Source organism: Porites lutea, chromosome 5 (assembly GCF_958299795.1).
Source record: "Porites lutea chromosome 5, jaPorLute2.1, whole genome shotgun sequence".
NCBI classification, from domain to species: domain Eukaryota; kingdom Metazoa; phylum Cnidaria; class Anthozoa; order Scleractinia; family Poritidae; genus Porites; species Porites lutea.
Window position 1 is genome coordinate 23,266,256 of NC_133205.1, and position 16,066 is coordinate 23,282,321.

At 41.0% G+C, this 16,066-nt stretch overlaps 1 protein-coding gene and 1 pseudogene across 1 annotated transcript in view; both read right to left on the reverse strand.

Annotated features, from left to right (window-relative positions):
- Positions 1-1,924: 1,924 nt before the first annotated feature.
- Positions 1,925-13,335, reverse strand: LOC140938626 (uncharacterized; annotated as a pseudogene).
- The window catches only part of LOC140938111 (uncharacterized), a 7,188-nt gene continuing 3,158 nt past the window's right edge, over positions 12,037-16,066 (reverse strand). Inside the window, exons 3-8 of the mRNA XM_073387640.1 lie at positions 15,936-16,010; positions 14,912-15,148; positions 14,276-14,530; positions 13,649-13,868; positions 13,180-13,342; positions 12,037-12,073 (exon numbers count right to left, since the gene is read on the reverse strand). Of these exons, the coding sequence (XP_073243741.1) occupies positions 12,037-12,073; positions 13,180-13,342; positions 13,649-13,868; positions 14,276-14,530; positions 14,912-15,148; positions 15,936-16,010 (987 nt within the window). The remainder of the gene's footprint in view (positions 12,074-13,179; positions 13,343-13,648; positions 13,869-14,275; positions 14,531-14,911; positions 15,149-15,935; positions 16,011-16,066) is intronic.

The window sequence follows — 16,066 nt, forward strand, 5'->3', positions numbered from 1 at the left end:
TTGTGCCGGTATCTAGGCACTGGTTCCCGAGAACCAAGTGTGAACAGCTTCTTAGTGCCGAGCAAGATAGCTTTTTATTATTTATTAAGGATGCCAAAAATCATAGAAATTGGTTGAATCTCTCATTCTGAAAAACGTAAATCAAAAACATAACCAACACGCATATAAATAGGTTCGGGCCACCTTAAATGTGTTTTGAATGTGTTATAGAGAGCTTGTAAGGGTTTTCTTTTTCTCTTACTACGGGCGAAATCGTAGCAAAATTTACAAAAAGAATTGAAGATCCGCTGAGTGAATTTCCCTTATTACCTAACAGCAATCTTGAGCAATGAATTTATAATAAGACCGCACTCCCGGCCCTCGCCCCTAAATCAAGGATAGGAAAACGGTGCGTTTTAGTCTTTGGGGGTGGCTTCATCCTTGATATTTTGGACTTATTTTAGGAATATAGGGGATATCCACGGTAGCGTAATTTTTACGTGCCTACGCCCTTAAATAAAAGTTGAACCTCATGCACGTTCACGCGTGGCCTTTCACTGATATTGCCTCTATTTCATTTACGCGCGTAAATTTTACACGACAGTGGAAATCACGCCTACGGAGGAATACGTGTCCTTTTTGGATGGCATTTCCAGAAGAATGCGGATTTTTTTTTTCCCAGAAATAATTTCACCTGTGATGATACAGTCTGTATAAGACCCCTGAGATTCCTTTATTTGGAACATTCGAATTATATCTTGTCTCCAGAGCCTATAGCTGTTTTCATGGACGAAGTGTGTTATAAATGTTATTAGTCTTTTTGCTGTGTCTTCCCCTTGCGAGATTGCTCACTTGCACTCCTGTACAGAGCTAATGAGTCGTTGATGGGAGGGCAAGATAGAACTATCTCCAATTTTTAATTACAGGAATCTTAAACACATTTATATTATAAGCTTTATATACTTGTAATGTGGTAATACTTCAAAAGTCGCCAACCAGAGAAGCATTTAACATACGACGTTTTTTTTTTTTTACTTTTTTTTTTTATTATTTTTTATTCTACACGCAGATCCACACAAAACAAAATATAGGAAAACATAAAAACATTAAGTGAAAAGAACTGGCCGTGACATCATAGTAAATATAAAGAAACACAAAAAAGTTTAATAAGTTTTTGCTGAATATTCTAAATAAGTAATAGTGAAAGCCTAACTATAACCACACACGTTTAGGGGCCTCGTTCACAGCAGCCCACTTAAGATCGAAAGAGTCATCGTATCCTATGTCAACACAAAACATTCATGACTGCTTTTTCTTTATTCTATTTCTAGGCTTGAAAATTTATAGGCAGCGTTCTATACCAAATATGCATACGTCTCAACGGCTATAAAATATCGAAAGCTCCAGAATCGGTTCCGTTTACTACTTACTTGACATTTAATGCAATAAATGCTTTAGAAAACATTATATCATACGAGAGGGTTGCGGGAGAAGCTATCGGTCTTTGTCCAGACTCCCCTTTAAATAGTTTGTTATCTTCTACGTTCAAGAAGAGACAATTTTTCACCCTTACACCCTATGTAGTGCTTGGTTGTAAAAAGTAACGCAGGGTCTTTCAAACGTTCTCTAGCATTGTAATCTATTGAGGATCAACACACCGGTTACCGTAAAATTCCGAAAGTAAGCCCCTCCATGTATAAGTTTCTCCAAATATAAGCCCCCCAAACACGTAACGCAAATTGCCCTCCGTTAAATCGCCCCTCCAAATATAAGCGCCCTTCCCCCCCCCCCCCCCCGGGGGCTTGACTTGGAAATTGAACTCAACTCTGGAAAAAACGGTAAATTTCCTTCCAACTAGAAGGCTCGCCCAATCGATTTTGAAACGCAAATTTCCCTCCGTACATAAGCCTCTCCGAATATAAGCCCCTTAAAAAGGGCCTTTGAACAATATAAGCCCCGGGGCTTATTTTCGGAATTTTACGGTACTTAAGTCAATGTGGTAACTAAAACGACCTAATCCTCTACTGGTTAGTGGTAGACACCTTCAGCAAAAGCTAACCAAGGCAGGTCAGATCTCATCAAACAATTCCGCCGCAGAGAGAGGCATTGCTGGTCTATCTCAAAATTTAAGTTTTTGATTCTTAGAAAACCCCGCCCCACCCTTTTTTGCTCGCCTAAAAACCAATCAAATAGCTTTGTCACCCTTCCTAGTTTCCATTAATTAAAGGAAGTCGCCCAAGTGTCCCTACCAGAAATCTTTGAGACGATAAAAGAAGTTACATTACAGTTTTGTTACAATAAAAATTTTGGCGATAACCAGTTTTTCTTAAACGTTCAGACAGTAAAAATCTCCCTGCTTAATGTACTCGTCGCTATCGGCAGCAACTAGCCGTGTAGCAGGTGACGAACTATGCGTTACCAAACCAGCGGAATTGCGTGACTCTACTGTCACATAGACGATGTCGCCATCAAATGTACTGTTGGTTAAAGGCAGATAAACGTCTGTCACCAAACCAACCTTTTGGAACTGCAAGACGTCGGTTGCGTTGGGCTGTCTACCAACTGCTACTCGAAAGTCACTGATTTCCGATTCATTGTCGTTAAAACCGTACCAATGAGCCCGCAGTGTTTTGTTAAACAGATGACAACTGGAATGTATGCCAAAAACATCATGCGTACGGTCTTCACTCACAATCACCGAGCCCTGTAAAATTGAGGTAAAGTCTGTTTGTCCCTTTTTGTCTCTTATTTGGGTGAAATGTATAATAAGTTTGGAGGTCATGATAGAAGGATAAATGGGAAGGAACATTAAAGCAAACACGTTAGCCTGAGAAAACAGCTGACTTTTCGAGACGCCACCACTGTTTTCCCCGCGAAATGACGTCTGTGGAACGCCAATAACTGCAGAAGTTCCATACTCGAAGGGAAACTCACCACCCAGACCTGGGTAGAGCTTCTGATAGGTCTGCAACGCGAGGTAAATTTACTTCAACCAATCAGAAGCACTACCCGGATCCGGATGGGTGGTAAATTTTTGCAGTCGTACCTCAGACGTCATTTCTCGAGGAAACCAGTGGTGTCACGAAATGTCGGCTGTTTTGTCAAGCTACGAACACGTTTGCTGCTTCCAAATCCGATTCATATATTTGTTGGTGCATCAGCCAGCTGAGATTGAAGGTCGACGAGCAGTCTCGTTCACTTCTCGAAACTGCCGTTAAGGGAGAAAAACACGCGCGTTCCCTTCTTATAGGGGGTAACGATTTTCACGTGCGTTCGACTATCTTCTTTTCAGCTCTTATATACTTAGGTGTTCTCAGTACAGTGGGAGACAAATAGCAATTTGTACACTGAAGTGGAGGTGGCTACTAGTGTTGTATTTACCGCGCCGCGAAACAGCGAGGTAAATATCTACCACTAGCCACTGACACTGAGGTGAATAATTGTTTTAGTACATACCAAAACAGTGAGATAATTGAGCACAAAAATGATGATTTGTAACTCATTTACTGTTGTAAAGATTACAGTTTTGGCGCGTAATGACCAAACGACCGCGGCCGTCGCTTTTTCTTGCCGACAAATAAAACTTTTGAAGGCGTTTGCTTCGCTATAGCGTGGAAATTTCTTCAAAAGGAATTCTTCTTGTATTTAAAATCATTCTGTAAAAAAGACTATTAAATTTAGTTTTAAGTTTATTTGTGACCAAGTAAACTAAAATAAAGTAACGCAAGACTTAAGTTAAATTGATTTGTAAACAAAAACCTTTTTCACCGGTTTCATTGATAAATTCAAGTCAAAAACACAAAACTTTACCTGTTAAAACTTCTGAACCGAACTTCGTCACCCTCTTCGTGTATTTCGGGAAGAGCTTGCTTGATTATTTGTGAAATTTCTTTGTTTCTTACGGCAGCAAACCGGGAAGACATTTTGCTCGCAACTTACGCACCAAAATAAAGAAACGGTTTAGAAAACTTTTAAATGTATTCTAATGTATTTATGATTTATGAATTGAGTTCGGCACTGCGGTAGCACGACTTGGTTTCAAACGTCGCACTACTGCCGTGCTAAAGACGAATTTAATTCGATCAATTGAGTTCGGCAAGGCAGTATCACGACGTTTGAAACGGACCTAAAACGATAAAACATTCCATATATCGCCTTTCTTCCTTTATTGGCGGGGTTTTAAGAGCGATGAATCCTATAAAATAGTGAGCAAGACGTCATGAAACTGACCAGGGACGCTAAAAAACTTGAAGTAGTGAAATAACTCAAACACGACGACGTGTTAACCATTTGGGACAAACTGGTACAACATGAAGGATTACTACGTGTTTTTCAATGGCAGTATATTTTTTCGCCTCCACCAGGCAAGAAGCCTAAACTGAAATTAGGTGCACAGTAACAATCACTTTATTTTCGTTTCCGCTAATGGATAAAATATTACTTTTTCAAATGTGAGGAAGATTCCATACCTTTGAAGGAGGTGTGTTGTCAACAACAACTGGAGAAGAGACCCTCTCAGTGGTAAGTCCAACATTGTTTTCACATCTCACCACAGTGTAATACTGTTGCCCATTCATCAGCTCTAGATCTGTAGCTTCCACGGTTGTGTTCAGTCCAATATCAACAAAGTCCGTTATCATAGAACTACTGTTTTTGAAGGCATAGCTGCAGGATCGGACACCACTTTCTTCGTCTCGGACGCCAGTAATATTTACAACCAAGTTACAACTCGAAATGCAAGAAATAAAGCCAAACTGGGGAACTACATCATAGAGGACAGGGGCAGTCATATCAACTTTCGTTTCGTTTGTTGCTGTCACAGTAGAAAGCCCGGCACCATTAGTTACTCTAATGCTGACAAAGTACGTCCCATAATGATTAAGGCGGCAGTCTTTGCAAGATACTTCTGTTGAGTTCGGAAATATTTCGGTCATGGACTTTATTTGACATCCGACTGGTAACGTTCCAACGCAATACTCTGTCTTGCTAATATCACTTTCGAGATCTTGCGCCTTCCACGTAGCGTGCAGATGATCTGTTGGACCAATCCAAAGTTCTGAACCAGCCGATTCCTGCATAATAAACAGGCACAAATGTTGTTAATGGTCAGCAAAGGTAGTTCCGCCGGGCATAGGTTTGATTTTAGTATTAGATAGAATAATCATTCTTTTAAATATGTTCGATTTGTTTTGCCCCTATATGTAGTAAAAATGTTTCTGAGTTTTAATTACCTCAGTGATTTCAGGAGGAGTTACATCAACAGTAAACCCACTAGACCAACCATGTGACGTCATCCCGGCACCATTGTAGCTTCCACAGTAACGTAATACCTTACGCCATGGGAAAGGGTGACATTCCTTTCTATTCCCGTTGTGTCCTTTCCAGTCAAAGTAAATTTCAAGATGCTAACATCATCAGGCATTGTTCCTAAGCCCCACCTGTATTCGCTGATCCCACTTTCATGATCTTCAAAGGGACTCCATATTGCCTCTACTACCCTTGTCGATGACTGATATTCCACGTCAGTTGATAGAGATGAACCGTCTCGCACAAGAACAGCACTCGGCGAAGTAGCGTCTACAACAACACCATCAGAGAAGGACGTAGAGATAAAACCGTCCTTATTGGAGCACGCAATCTTGCTGACGTAAAGGGCGCCTGGTATCAGACTGAGATTCTCACGCGTGAGGCTTCCTTTGCTTTCCACGGGTTGTGTTAACACAACAGTATCATTTTCAAATGCAGTTCCCTTATCAGAAGCAGACTGTTCAATGAGAGTCCATGAACAATTTGCAATTCCTGACTCTTGGTCATCAATCCCTTTCCACTGAATGGACAAAGAGCTCGTATAATTCATGTAATCAATGTCAGGGCCGACACCATCGATAACAATACCCTTGGATGGGGGAGTGGTGTCAAAAATCAACTTCCGCGAGGACATCACTGTTATCAGACCAGCTCCATTAGTAACCGCGACGATGACGTAATAATGAACCCATGGATAAGGCCTAAAGGGACCAATGGTTCCAAAGGTCGAAAGACCCGCTGGAATAGAGTCTCTTTGGCAACTGCCAGGTGTTGTACCTAGACAATACTGACTGTCACTAATGCCACTTTCGCTATCCCTGACACCATTCCAGGAAACACTGATCTCAATTATCCGTGCAATCTGATCGATCACCTTGTGTGACACAAAAAGTTCCTTTTGCATTGGCGGGCTAGGGTCTACAGTAAAGCCATTAGAGCGCTTCATAGAACTAAGGCCACGCAAAGAGATCGCCTTTATGGTGATGTAGTACGCCACACCAGTCTCTAAGACTTCAAGATCTGGAATGCCTGGAGCCAAGTCTATTTCAGCAGTCCTCCCAAACCCTACACTAGTGAAGCCAAGGACACTCTCTTTGTCTGTCACTGTCCCGACAGCTAACTCGTAGTCGACAACAGGATCGCTTTCATCGTCCAAAAATGGATCCCAATTGGCACTTACGATTTTGGAACTTGTTAGATAAGCTGAGTCTTTGCCTTGGGTTGCACCATCTCTTACAACAGCTGGGATAGGCCAAATGGTCCTTATATGGAAGCCATTAGAACGCACGGTGGATTGTAAACCTGCTCTGTTGATGCAGGTCAATACATTGAAGTAAGTCGCGTTAGTAATGACAAAAAGATTTTTGTATGTCCGGTTCAATGAGAAAAAATGTCGTTCTTCATAAATGGAGTTATTGCTGATGCCATCTGTATGAAATATGCTCCCATTGTCACTTTCAATGGTCCATTTGCAAGATCGTATGCCACTTTCATAATCTTCCACCCCAAACCAAGTCATTGAAATATTCCATTCCTCAAGAACTACATTGTAGTCCATTCCAGTTTCATGACTTCCATCATGAACATCGCCCATTAGCGGAGGACTAACATCCAACAACATTCCGTCAGAGTGTCGTGTCTCACTTAGACCAGCACCATTTGTCACCTGCACTGTTACATACAATCTCATCCCCTCTTGAATGATGCAATCTGGACAAGTGAAAGACAAATTTCTACCGATACTGGTCATTGGTTTTATTTGGCAACCAAGTGGTTTGGTTCCAACACAATACTGACTTTGCATAATACCGCTTTCGAGATCTGCTATCTTTTCCCAGTGGGCTGATAGTACAGTATCAGGAGAGATATAGTCGATATCTTCACCATGCATACCATCTATGATATCAGCATTGTAGGCAAGAGGGGGCGTTTTGTCTATCAAAAGGCCTAGGGATGATACGTTCGTGCTCAATCCAGCACGATTTACTGCAACAACAGTGATGTAGTATACAGCGCCTTGAGAAAGAGTAAGGTCGGTCTTGTTTATGCGAGTAGCGAGGTACACGTTTTCAAAACCAATGATATCGTCTTGGTACGGTTGTGTGCCAATTGCCACATAATATCTTTCTATACCGCTTTCAGGGTCTGTGAACGATGGCCAGGATACTTTAATAGATTTATCATCGGACTGATAATGTAAAGCGCCATCGCATGATATGCCCGTTACAATAGGACCAGACTGAACTGGCGGCGTGTTGTCAACGATAAACACTGAGCTTGACAAGGAAGCCAGATTTGCATTGTTGACGCAACATGCGCTAATATTGTATTGACCACGTACGCAGAGGACGTTTTCAGGTATTATCATAAATCCAGAAGTTGAATTGGAAGTTTCCATGAACTTAACGTCGCCAGCTTGGTCAATGACGGAGATATTGCATCGTAGTATTGCACTCTCTGGGTCACTAGATCCTTCCCAATAAATAGCCGCACTGTTGTTAGTGATGAAAGTTTTAGTTATATCGCTTCCTGGCGGTTGTTTTATGTGAATAATTCCTGGAAGCGGTGGAGTGCTGTCAAAGACAAGCGCATTAGAGCATGCCCTTGACACTAGGCCAGCTTTGTTTCTTGACATCACGGTGGCATAATATCTCACGCCAGGCCTAAATACGAGGTTCGTCTTTGTGGTGTTAGCGTAGTTTGACCGGCCTATGTTAATAAGTGGTTGGACTTGAGTACCGCATTTGCTTGTACCTATTGCCCATTTATAGTACCAGACCTCACTTTCAGGTTCCGAGAACTGGTCCCAGTAAAAAGCGATGCTTGAGCTCGAAGCAGAGTAGAAGGCATTCTCTTCTTCACTGTATATCCACTCATCTTGGAACCCAAATCCTGGATGGATTTTGCTAGGTATTGGTGGCGTCCCATCTGCAATCACGCCGTCTGAAATAAGTTCTCTGACGGCTCCTGCTTGATTGGTTACCTTAAGATGAACATAATACTTTGTCCCACTTGATAAGTTAAGAGCCACTTGACTTCTAACGTGAGTAGAGAGACCAACATCGGCATAGTCTTGAACACTGCTCTTATCATTTGCACTGGTTCCAATACTCCACTCAAACTTCTCAATACCACTCTCCAAGTCCCAGATTCCTTCCCAGTTGGCAGCCATACTTGATAGAGAGGACTGATACTGGAGATCTGGCTCAATGATGCCGTCGTGTACTACACCATGGCTTGGAGGAGTCAAATCGATAAGTACTCCATCAGAGCTAATTCAGCTTCGTAACCCCACATTGTTTACAGCACAAACTATGAAGTAGTAGACATCATCAGTCAGCGATAAGCCACCTGCAGTCGCTGAAGTGTTAAGGCCATTAGTTGTTAATGGATAAACATTAGGTTTGCCAGCACGATTTCTGCTTACTCCATATTCATAATAATGGATCTGAGACTCAAGGTCAGCAAAATCATCCCATTCAGCTGACATTGCTGTGGTATTAACTTGATAATCTATATCTGCACCAGGGATTCCGTCACGCACTTGAGCTTTCCGAGTGTTTGGAGGTGTTACGTCAACGACAAAACCATTTGATGACACTTCGTAACTCATCAGCCCAGCTTTGTTTTCAGCCTTAATCTTGATGCAATATCGCTGGCCATTAACTAGTGAAACGTTCGAAATCAAAAATGAAGAAGCCGTTGGAGGGTCGCCTTTAGTGAATCCGTTTCCAGTAATATGGTAGTTTCCAAACATGCAGCTTCCTACGGCATAGTAGTACTGCTTGACTGCACTGTGAGGCTCAGAGAAACTTGACTAAGACCCATAAACACGTTGACTCTCAGCCTGATAGTCAATATCTACTTTGAATGTTGGTCCGTCGAACACCTCTCCAGGGGATGGAGGGGTGGAGTCGGGTATCACAAGGACTGAGAACGCGTCTTTATACAGTTTGGCGCTATTATAGGCTCGTATGATGATATAGTACCCCGTCCCTTGAATAAGCGTTAGATTGTAAAATGTTGCAAATGTCGGCAGACTGGATCCAGATACTTCTTTGAAGTCAGAGTTTGAGAAAGACTTTTCTGAGGGGAAAATCGCCCATTCATATCGCTGAAGTCCACTGTGCGCGTCAGAGAAACCATTCCACTGCACAGTTACTGAGGATACACTTGAAATGTAAACGCAAGGAGTTCCATTTATCATGTCATCTTCTCCGGTTACGATCACTTTTCCTGTGAAAACAGGATGTGTTGTGTCTACAGTAACACCATCCGTAGTGATGTCAGTGCTAAGTCCTACTGCATCGACTGCTTTAACGGTAACGAAGTACTTTGTATTATTCTTTAGAACCAACCCGTTAAGCGTTATGTTAGTGGCATTGCCAGCAGATGTCCAGGGAACAATTATAGCTCCACCGTCTTCTGTGACTTTGCATCTGTACTCCACAATTCCACTTCCTTTACTCCCATCAGTGAAACCATGCCAATTAGCTGCTATCATGGTGTCTTCCGATTGGTAGTCTACATCATGGAAGTATCCATCATTTACAGTACCAGCTAGCGGTACATCGTGGTCTATCAACACACAATCTGAGTTGACTTGGGTGTAAAGGCCAGCCTCGTTATAGCCTCTGACAACTGCGCAGTAGCTCTCGCCGGAAACTAGGTTAAGGATAGTTGCTGTAGGAGCGCGGTTAAGTGCTGTAGCCTTAAATGAGGTAATTAATCCAGTGCCTAGTCGCTGCACCGCCCAAGTATAAGGCGAAATGGGAGAATGGGGATCAATAAAGCGGTCCCAGTTTGTACTAAAGGTATTCGACCATTGAGCAAATTTTAAATCTAAGCCAACTTGATCACCATCATAGACCTTTCCTGCAACAGGTACTGACGTGTCGATAACAACGCCGTTACTCGTGAGGTCTGAAAACAGTCCCGCTTTGGTGTAAGCACGAACAACGAATTTCACTTTTGAGCCGTCTGTAATGTTGTCGAATGTTTTTTGTGCGCTAGTGTTCTGATAAACGTTTGTAAAGGTCATAAGTTCGATGGTCTGATTTGTGTTAAAAGGGATTAACAGAACGTTCCAGTCGTAATTGCCAACACCGTGTCTTGTTAGTACTCCACCCCAGTTTACCTGCAATAATTTGGAAGCTTGGTAACTCCGGTCACTTGCAGGTCCATCACGAATCCACCCACCTTGCGGTCTCGATGTATCCACGACTAATACACCAGTGCAGACTACTTCATGAACCATGTAAGATGCATCTCTCCACACGATACAGAGAATCCAGATATGTCCAAAAACACCTTGTCGGTAAAATACTGGTGAGTGACGAGCGATTGAAACGCCGAGTCCATGAACTGCACTTGGCCCATTTGTAACTCAATTCTATCTATCACTGATCCAGGACATGTCCCAAGGACCCCATTACACCTTAAAAAATATACATAATCAAAATTCGGAAAATCTTAGGGTCAGGGTATGTAAACTGCCATTTCATTTATCCAAATTACACATTATAAAATTTATCGGTCAATTTTTTCCTCCACTTTTTAACGTGTACTTCGGAAAATCTAGGTAGACCATTGCAGTCAATTTCTCTGTCACAGAATTGCATGACGAATAAATGCAACGCAAACGGGAGCTCGGAGGTGAAGAGTATTAGTTAGTTTCGTGATGAACAATTAGATGTCGTTTTTCTTCATTCTACGTACCTCTCTGGCTGGTCACAAATGTCTACAGCTGCACGACATATTGTTCCATTCAACCTCATTTTAAATCGGCATGTACCATCACCAACACACTCGGAAGTCTGGATACAACTTGAGGAGTTGAAGAAAGGTTGACAGGAGTAACCTTGTCCTAGACACCTGGAGTTACCAGATAGATTGTAAACTTTGACTACAATATAGAAAGATACTGACTTGAAAACCATTTTTAGAACTAAATAATCTCTACCTGTTTTATTGTTTACCATTCATCGATAAGCGTTTCAAAATAGAGTTATGGAGTACTACGGCCGCTTTTGCTTCTATTTCCAGAAGAGGATGACTGAAACAATCCACAACAACTTTATTGACTTTATCTTCGACATGAAGATTTCAGTACCAAAATAATGACAAATGAAACAAGCTAAAATAAAAGTCAAGTAAGAAAGAAAGGAACAAAAACTACATATCGAATATTATCATAAAAGAAAGATTACTTGGCAATGTACAGCTTCTACGCTACTCGTATGGTAAGAAAGTTTCATTAGGGTTCGGATTTATAACAATTTAGAATATTTTCAATATAAGAGGCACTAAGATTTATGATATTTTCATTGCACATAGACATGATATATAAAAATAGTGCCTTGCAAGACATATTCGTAAAATTACTGTTTACCGAGTATAGGCTCTCCAAGAAGATACCCCTTATATGAGAAAGTGATGAGTGAGTACATTTCAACAAATAGTAGAATTCATTAGCAATTTCGGATCTATTACAAAGGGCACAAAGCCTCTCAACTCTGGGTATCTTCTTGTACTATACTAACTGTAATTGTTGTACAATACTAACAATTCAAGGTGAATAAAAATTCTTACTATCGCAAGCTCGATCTGTTTTGCGATCCCATCTGAAATACATCGGACCCGACTGCAATTCAGACCAGATTTGTTTTCGAGTCCGAGTAAAAGCAGTCCAGTTATTATTCGGATTCGATGGGAAAAAATGGGACCCGGTTTCCCAGATACAAATAAAAATCAGAATTCATAACTGCTAATGATGTGGCCTCGGATACTACAAGCACAAAAACCAAGGTATAGTGTTTATTTCAACCAGTATCTTAAAAATTAAACTGTACCCGGTACGGCGTATTTTGAATGCAGTAAATATGCTTGCATAGTACATCGTCTTTTATACAATGAAATGAAAACCACGCGGGCTAAAAATTGCTCGTGGCCTATTTCGCAACAGAGTACGGACACTTTTTTACCATCTGTAATCTATAGTTGACTGGCAACACGGCAAAATTAAATCTGTTTGTCGATATTCGTTATAAAGGAGATTCGCTATCATTTATGTTAGACTACGTGGTGACTGGCACTCAAGATTGAAGTATGTTGATGACACGACCGTTTTTGAAGTAATACCACGTAACTCGAGTAGCCTGGCTATTGGATTTTGCTGTTAGAGATGTACATAACTATTGTATAGAACACAGTATGAGGCTTAACCCAAAAAACTGTAAGGAGATGGTCGTGAACTTTGTATATAAGAAACCAAATGGTAACAAGAATTTCATCATACAAATTGCTTGGAGTAATCATTAATGAGCACTCATGAAATGGAACTGCCATGTTGACTATATTACCTCTAAGGCATCAAAGAAACTTTACGCTGTCAGACTATTAAGGAGAGATGGCGTGGAAGAGCAAGACATGTTGAAAGTCTTTCGAAGTAGTGTTAGACCGATTTTAGAATATGCCTTGCAGGTGTGGCATGACATTCCTGCCTATCTGTCAGATAGAATAGAGTCCGTGCAAAAAAGGGCCCTTAAAATCATATATCGTAACAGTTCGTACAATCAAGCACTGTCGCTAGCCAACGAAACTACACTTTCTAACAGACGCGAGCTCCTATGTCATAAATTTATGGCTGAGATAACAGACACCCGTGACCATCCATTATCGTGCTTGGTGTCCACTGCTGTACAAAGAACTAATCCTTATAACCTTAGACCTGGTTCTTCCCGACCATTGAGTAAGTTCATAAGAACTAAGAGATCAGAGAACTTTTTTACTTGTTAGTTATAACCGCTAATCAATTCAGTTATCTGCAAGAGAGTGGAAAAAACGATATATTTACTTTTATGCGTTCCAACACTTAAGTAATAATATACACACCTGCCAGCATTACAAGTGTCCTGCTTAGTGCAAGTATCTTGATCGTCACAAGCTACTGCAGGACGGTTTGACCAGGCACTGTTATCACGAGCTGTTGGGTCGTACAGGTCACACCACTGACACTGGTTTGACGGATTTGAGGTTTGGTGTCCATAGTCGTGACCTATAAGGAAAATTGAATTCATTAAAAGTACACTGGCCATTTAAACTGTAGGTCATGGCTATGAACGTCATTATTCGTGATTTTGTGTTGTCGTTTTAAGTAACATATCTCTACAATATTTTCAAAGCTTCCAATCTTATGCAAATAAATGCTACAGTTAAGTTTAGGACAAAAAGATACTTTGCAAAATCGCTTGACAAAAACTTTGATCCCCATAACTTATGCAAAAATATGTTTAGCGATGTCCTCGAATCAAGTCAAACTTTTGACTCAAAAATACTTGTAAAGGTATGTAGTTACGTCTACCTGCTATTTTACACGTGCACCTGTTGCTCACAAATCCATATCCTGTGTTCAAACTGCAGCCATTGCCATTACATTCCTGACATGGGAAATTGCATGTAAAGCGCGTGCCGGCACATAGACCATCGCTGCAAATGTCCCCTTTTGTACAATTGTCCTTGTCATCACATGCTACGCCTTCGATACTTGACCAGGTACTAGTGCTTTCTTCTGGGTCACACCACTTAAAGTTAAAAAATGCTAATAAATATGTTGAAGTCCATCAGAGCCAAGAAAGCTGCCATTAAATTGGGTCTATTGATGTTCTAGTGGTTTTTCAAATTTACGTAGATGATTGACTGAAAAAGTTCTGTCCTGTTACAGCAGTTTAACTGAATAAATCAGACATCGAGTTATCAGTATAGATATAGTCGAACCCTCCCTAACCGGACACGCTGAAGTATTCACTTGCAGTAAGTGCCCGCTAAAGTGTCCGTTACCGTAGTTTTTACTTTTTAACAAATTAACTTACTTAGCTCGGTCTGCTGAGCTACTTTGATGAGGAAAGAATGAAATTTTTTTTACAAAATCCTCACCATTTATTAATTAATTAAAAATTAATCAGTTCAGTAAGCGAACAAGGAAGCCTACCTGACAAGGATTGCTGAGTTCTTTGTCTTCCTTAGCATAACATTTTCTCTGGCTTTCAGTCCCTATAATGCAGTATCCTGATTTAATGGGACAGCCACCCGCTCCATCATGTTGTTCACATTCAAGACAGTTATAAGGTGTCCCTTTACATACTCCACTCAGACACTGGTCATCCTTGGTCGTTACGTCATTGTCACTGCATTGCAGGTTATCATTGATGGTCCATAGACGTTTGTTGTTGCTGCTGTCGCATTGCTAAGAGAAAAACCGTAAACGGTCTTGGTTTGATCTTTGCCAAATACTACTGATGGAGGCTAGCCAATGACTAATCCTAGACCCATGGAAAGGGAGTACAACGCTATTTCTCACTCAAAAATTGGTTTTGAACAGAGAAAACAAAACGTAAAACATTGCGTTCTCCTTTTTTGTTGAAGAGGTGAAAGTTTAGTTCATAGAGCTGTCACCGAAGGTCATGGGTTCAAATCCCGTCGGGAACTTTCTTTTTTCAGACGCTCGTGACGGGAGAAAAAATTTCCGTCCTCCTTAGTATAACTCTTCTTAAGACCTAAATGGACTGAAAAAACATATTTTTGGTCGCTATTTAATACTGTTGACGTGCAAGGTTTTATTCATTACCTGACATGAATAGACTGGTCTTGGGCTTCCATCTGTAAAGCATGTGTTTGCAATCGCACAGTATCCGTCTTTCACATGACATGCGTCATTGCGGCATTCCTCACAAGGACTGAGGCAAATCGATGTGCCAATGTAATTGCCACTGAAGCAGCGGTCATTTCTTGTGCATTGATTACCATCATTGCATGACAATGCATCGTCATTTGTCCAGCCTGTCTTGTGGCTACTATGACATTTCTAAAAAACACATTGATGTATATCTGACTAAATTTGCTAAGACGTGGCTAAAGAAATTTCAAGCGCATTTTAACAATTTGACATCTAAGTCGAATGGAAAACAGTGAAAAGTCACAAGCTAAGGTTCAAAAATCACAGCTTTATTGCTTGCAACAGACGGTAATTTTTTTCTCGCAGAAGTAACAGATAGTAACAGGATTTTGAGATGAAATAAACGAGTTTGAAACGTCGGGAAAGCATAACTTTTTAGTCAGTCAAACCACGAGGCCCATACCTTACCTAAGTCTTTGCCGAAAACACTTGATTTAAAATCCACAATCTTTGAGCACAGAATAGGCTTTTTAAGACAAAATCACCTACACTAAACACTCACGAAGCATTTTTATGCTTGCCACAAAGTTTTCCGGTAACACGAGCTCAACCACATACCTGAGATGTGTCTGTCAGCACTCTCAGTAAATCACACAATAAATGACTTTGGAGGCATTCACAACACTTCCGAAAACCACTCATAATACGTCCACATTTAACGCAGACGAAACATCGTCAAATCACTCCGTAAAACTTTCGCTTTCTCCAAATAAATAGTCACATGGAACTTTTCTCGACTCACACAGTCGATTTATTCAAGATCCCGGCTGAAAAGGAGACATGAGGCCTCCGCCTTCAAAACAATTTTTAACTAAGTCTTTGGCATGGTCAGAAATCAGCATCAACTTCCATCTCGCCGAACAGAATTCACCCCTAGAGCCTACTTAAACTGGTCCGCACCCACTACACCGCTTACTGCAAGACGATTCGAGTAAGGACAGGTGTTAACTGCATGTGGATCATCAATAATTCGTTGGACGTTATCCGTGCACTGGAGGAAAAACAGTTTTCACTAAATCATGTGAGTACTTGGGACTTTTCGACTAT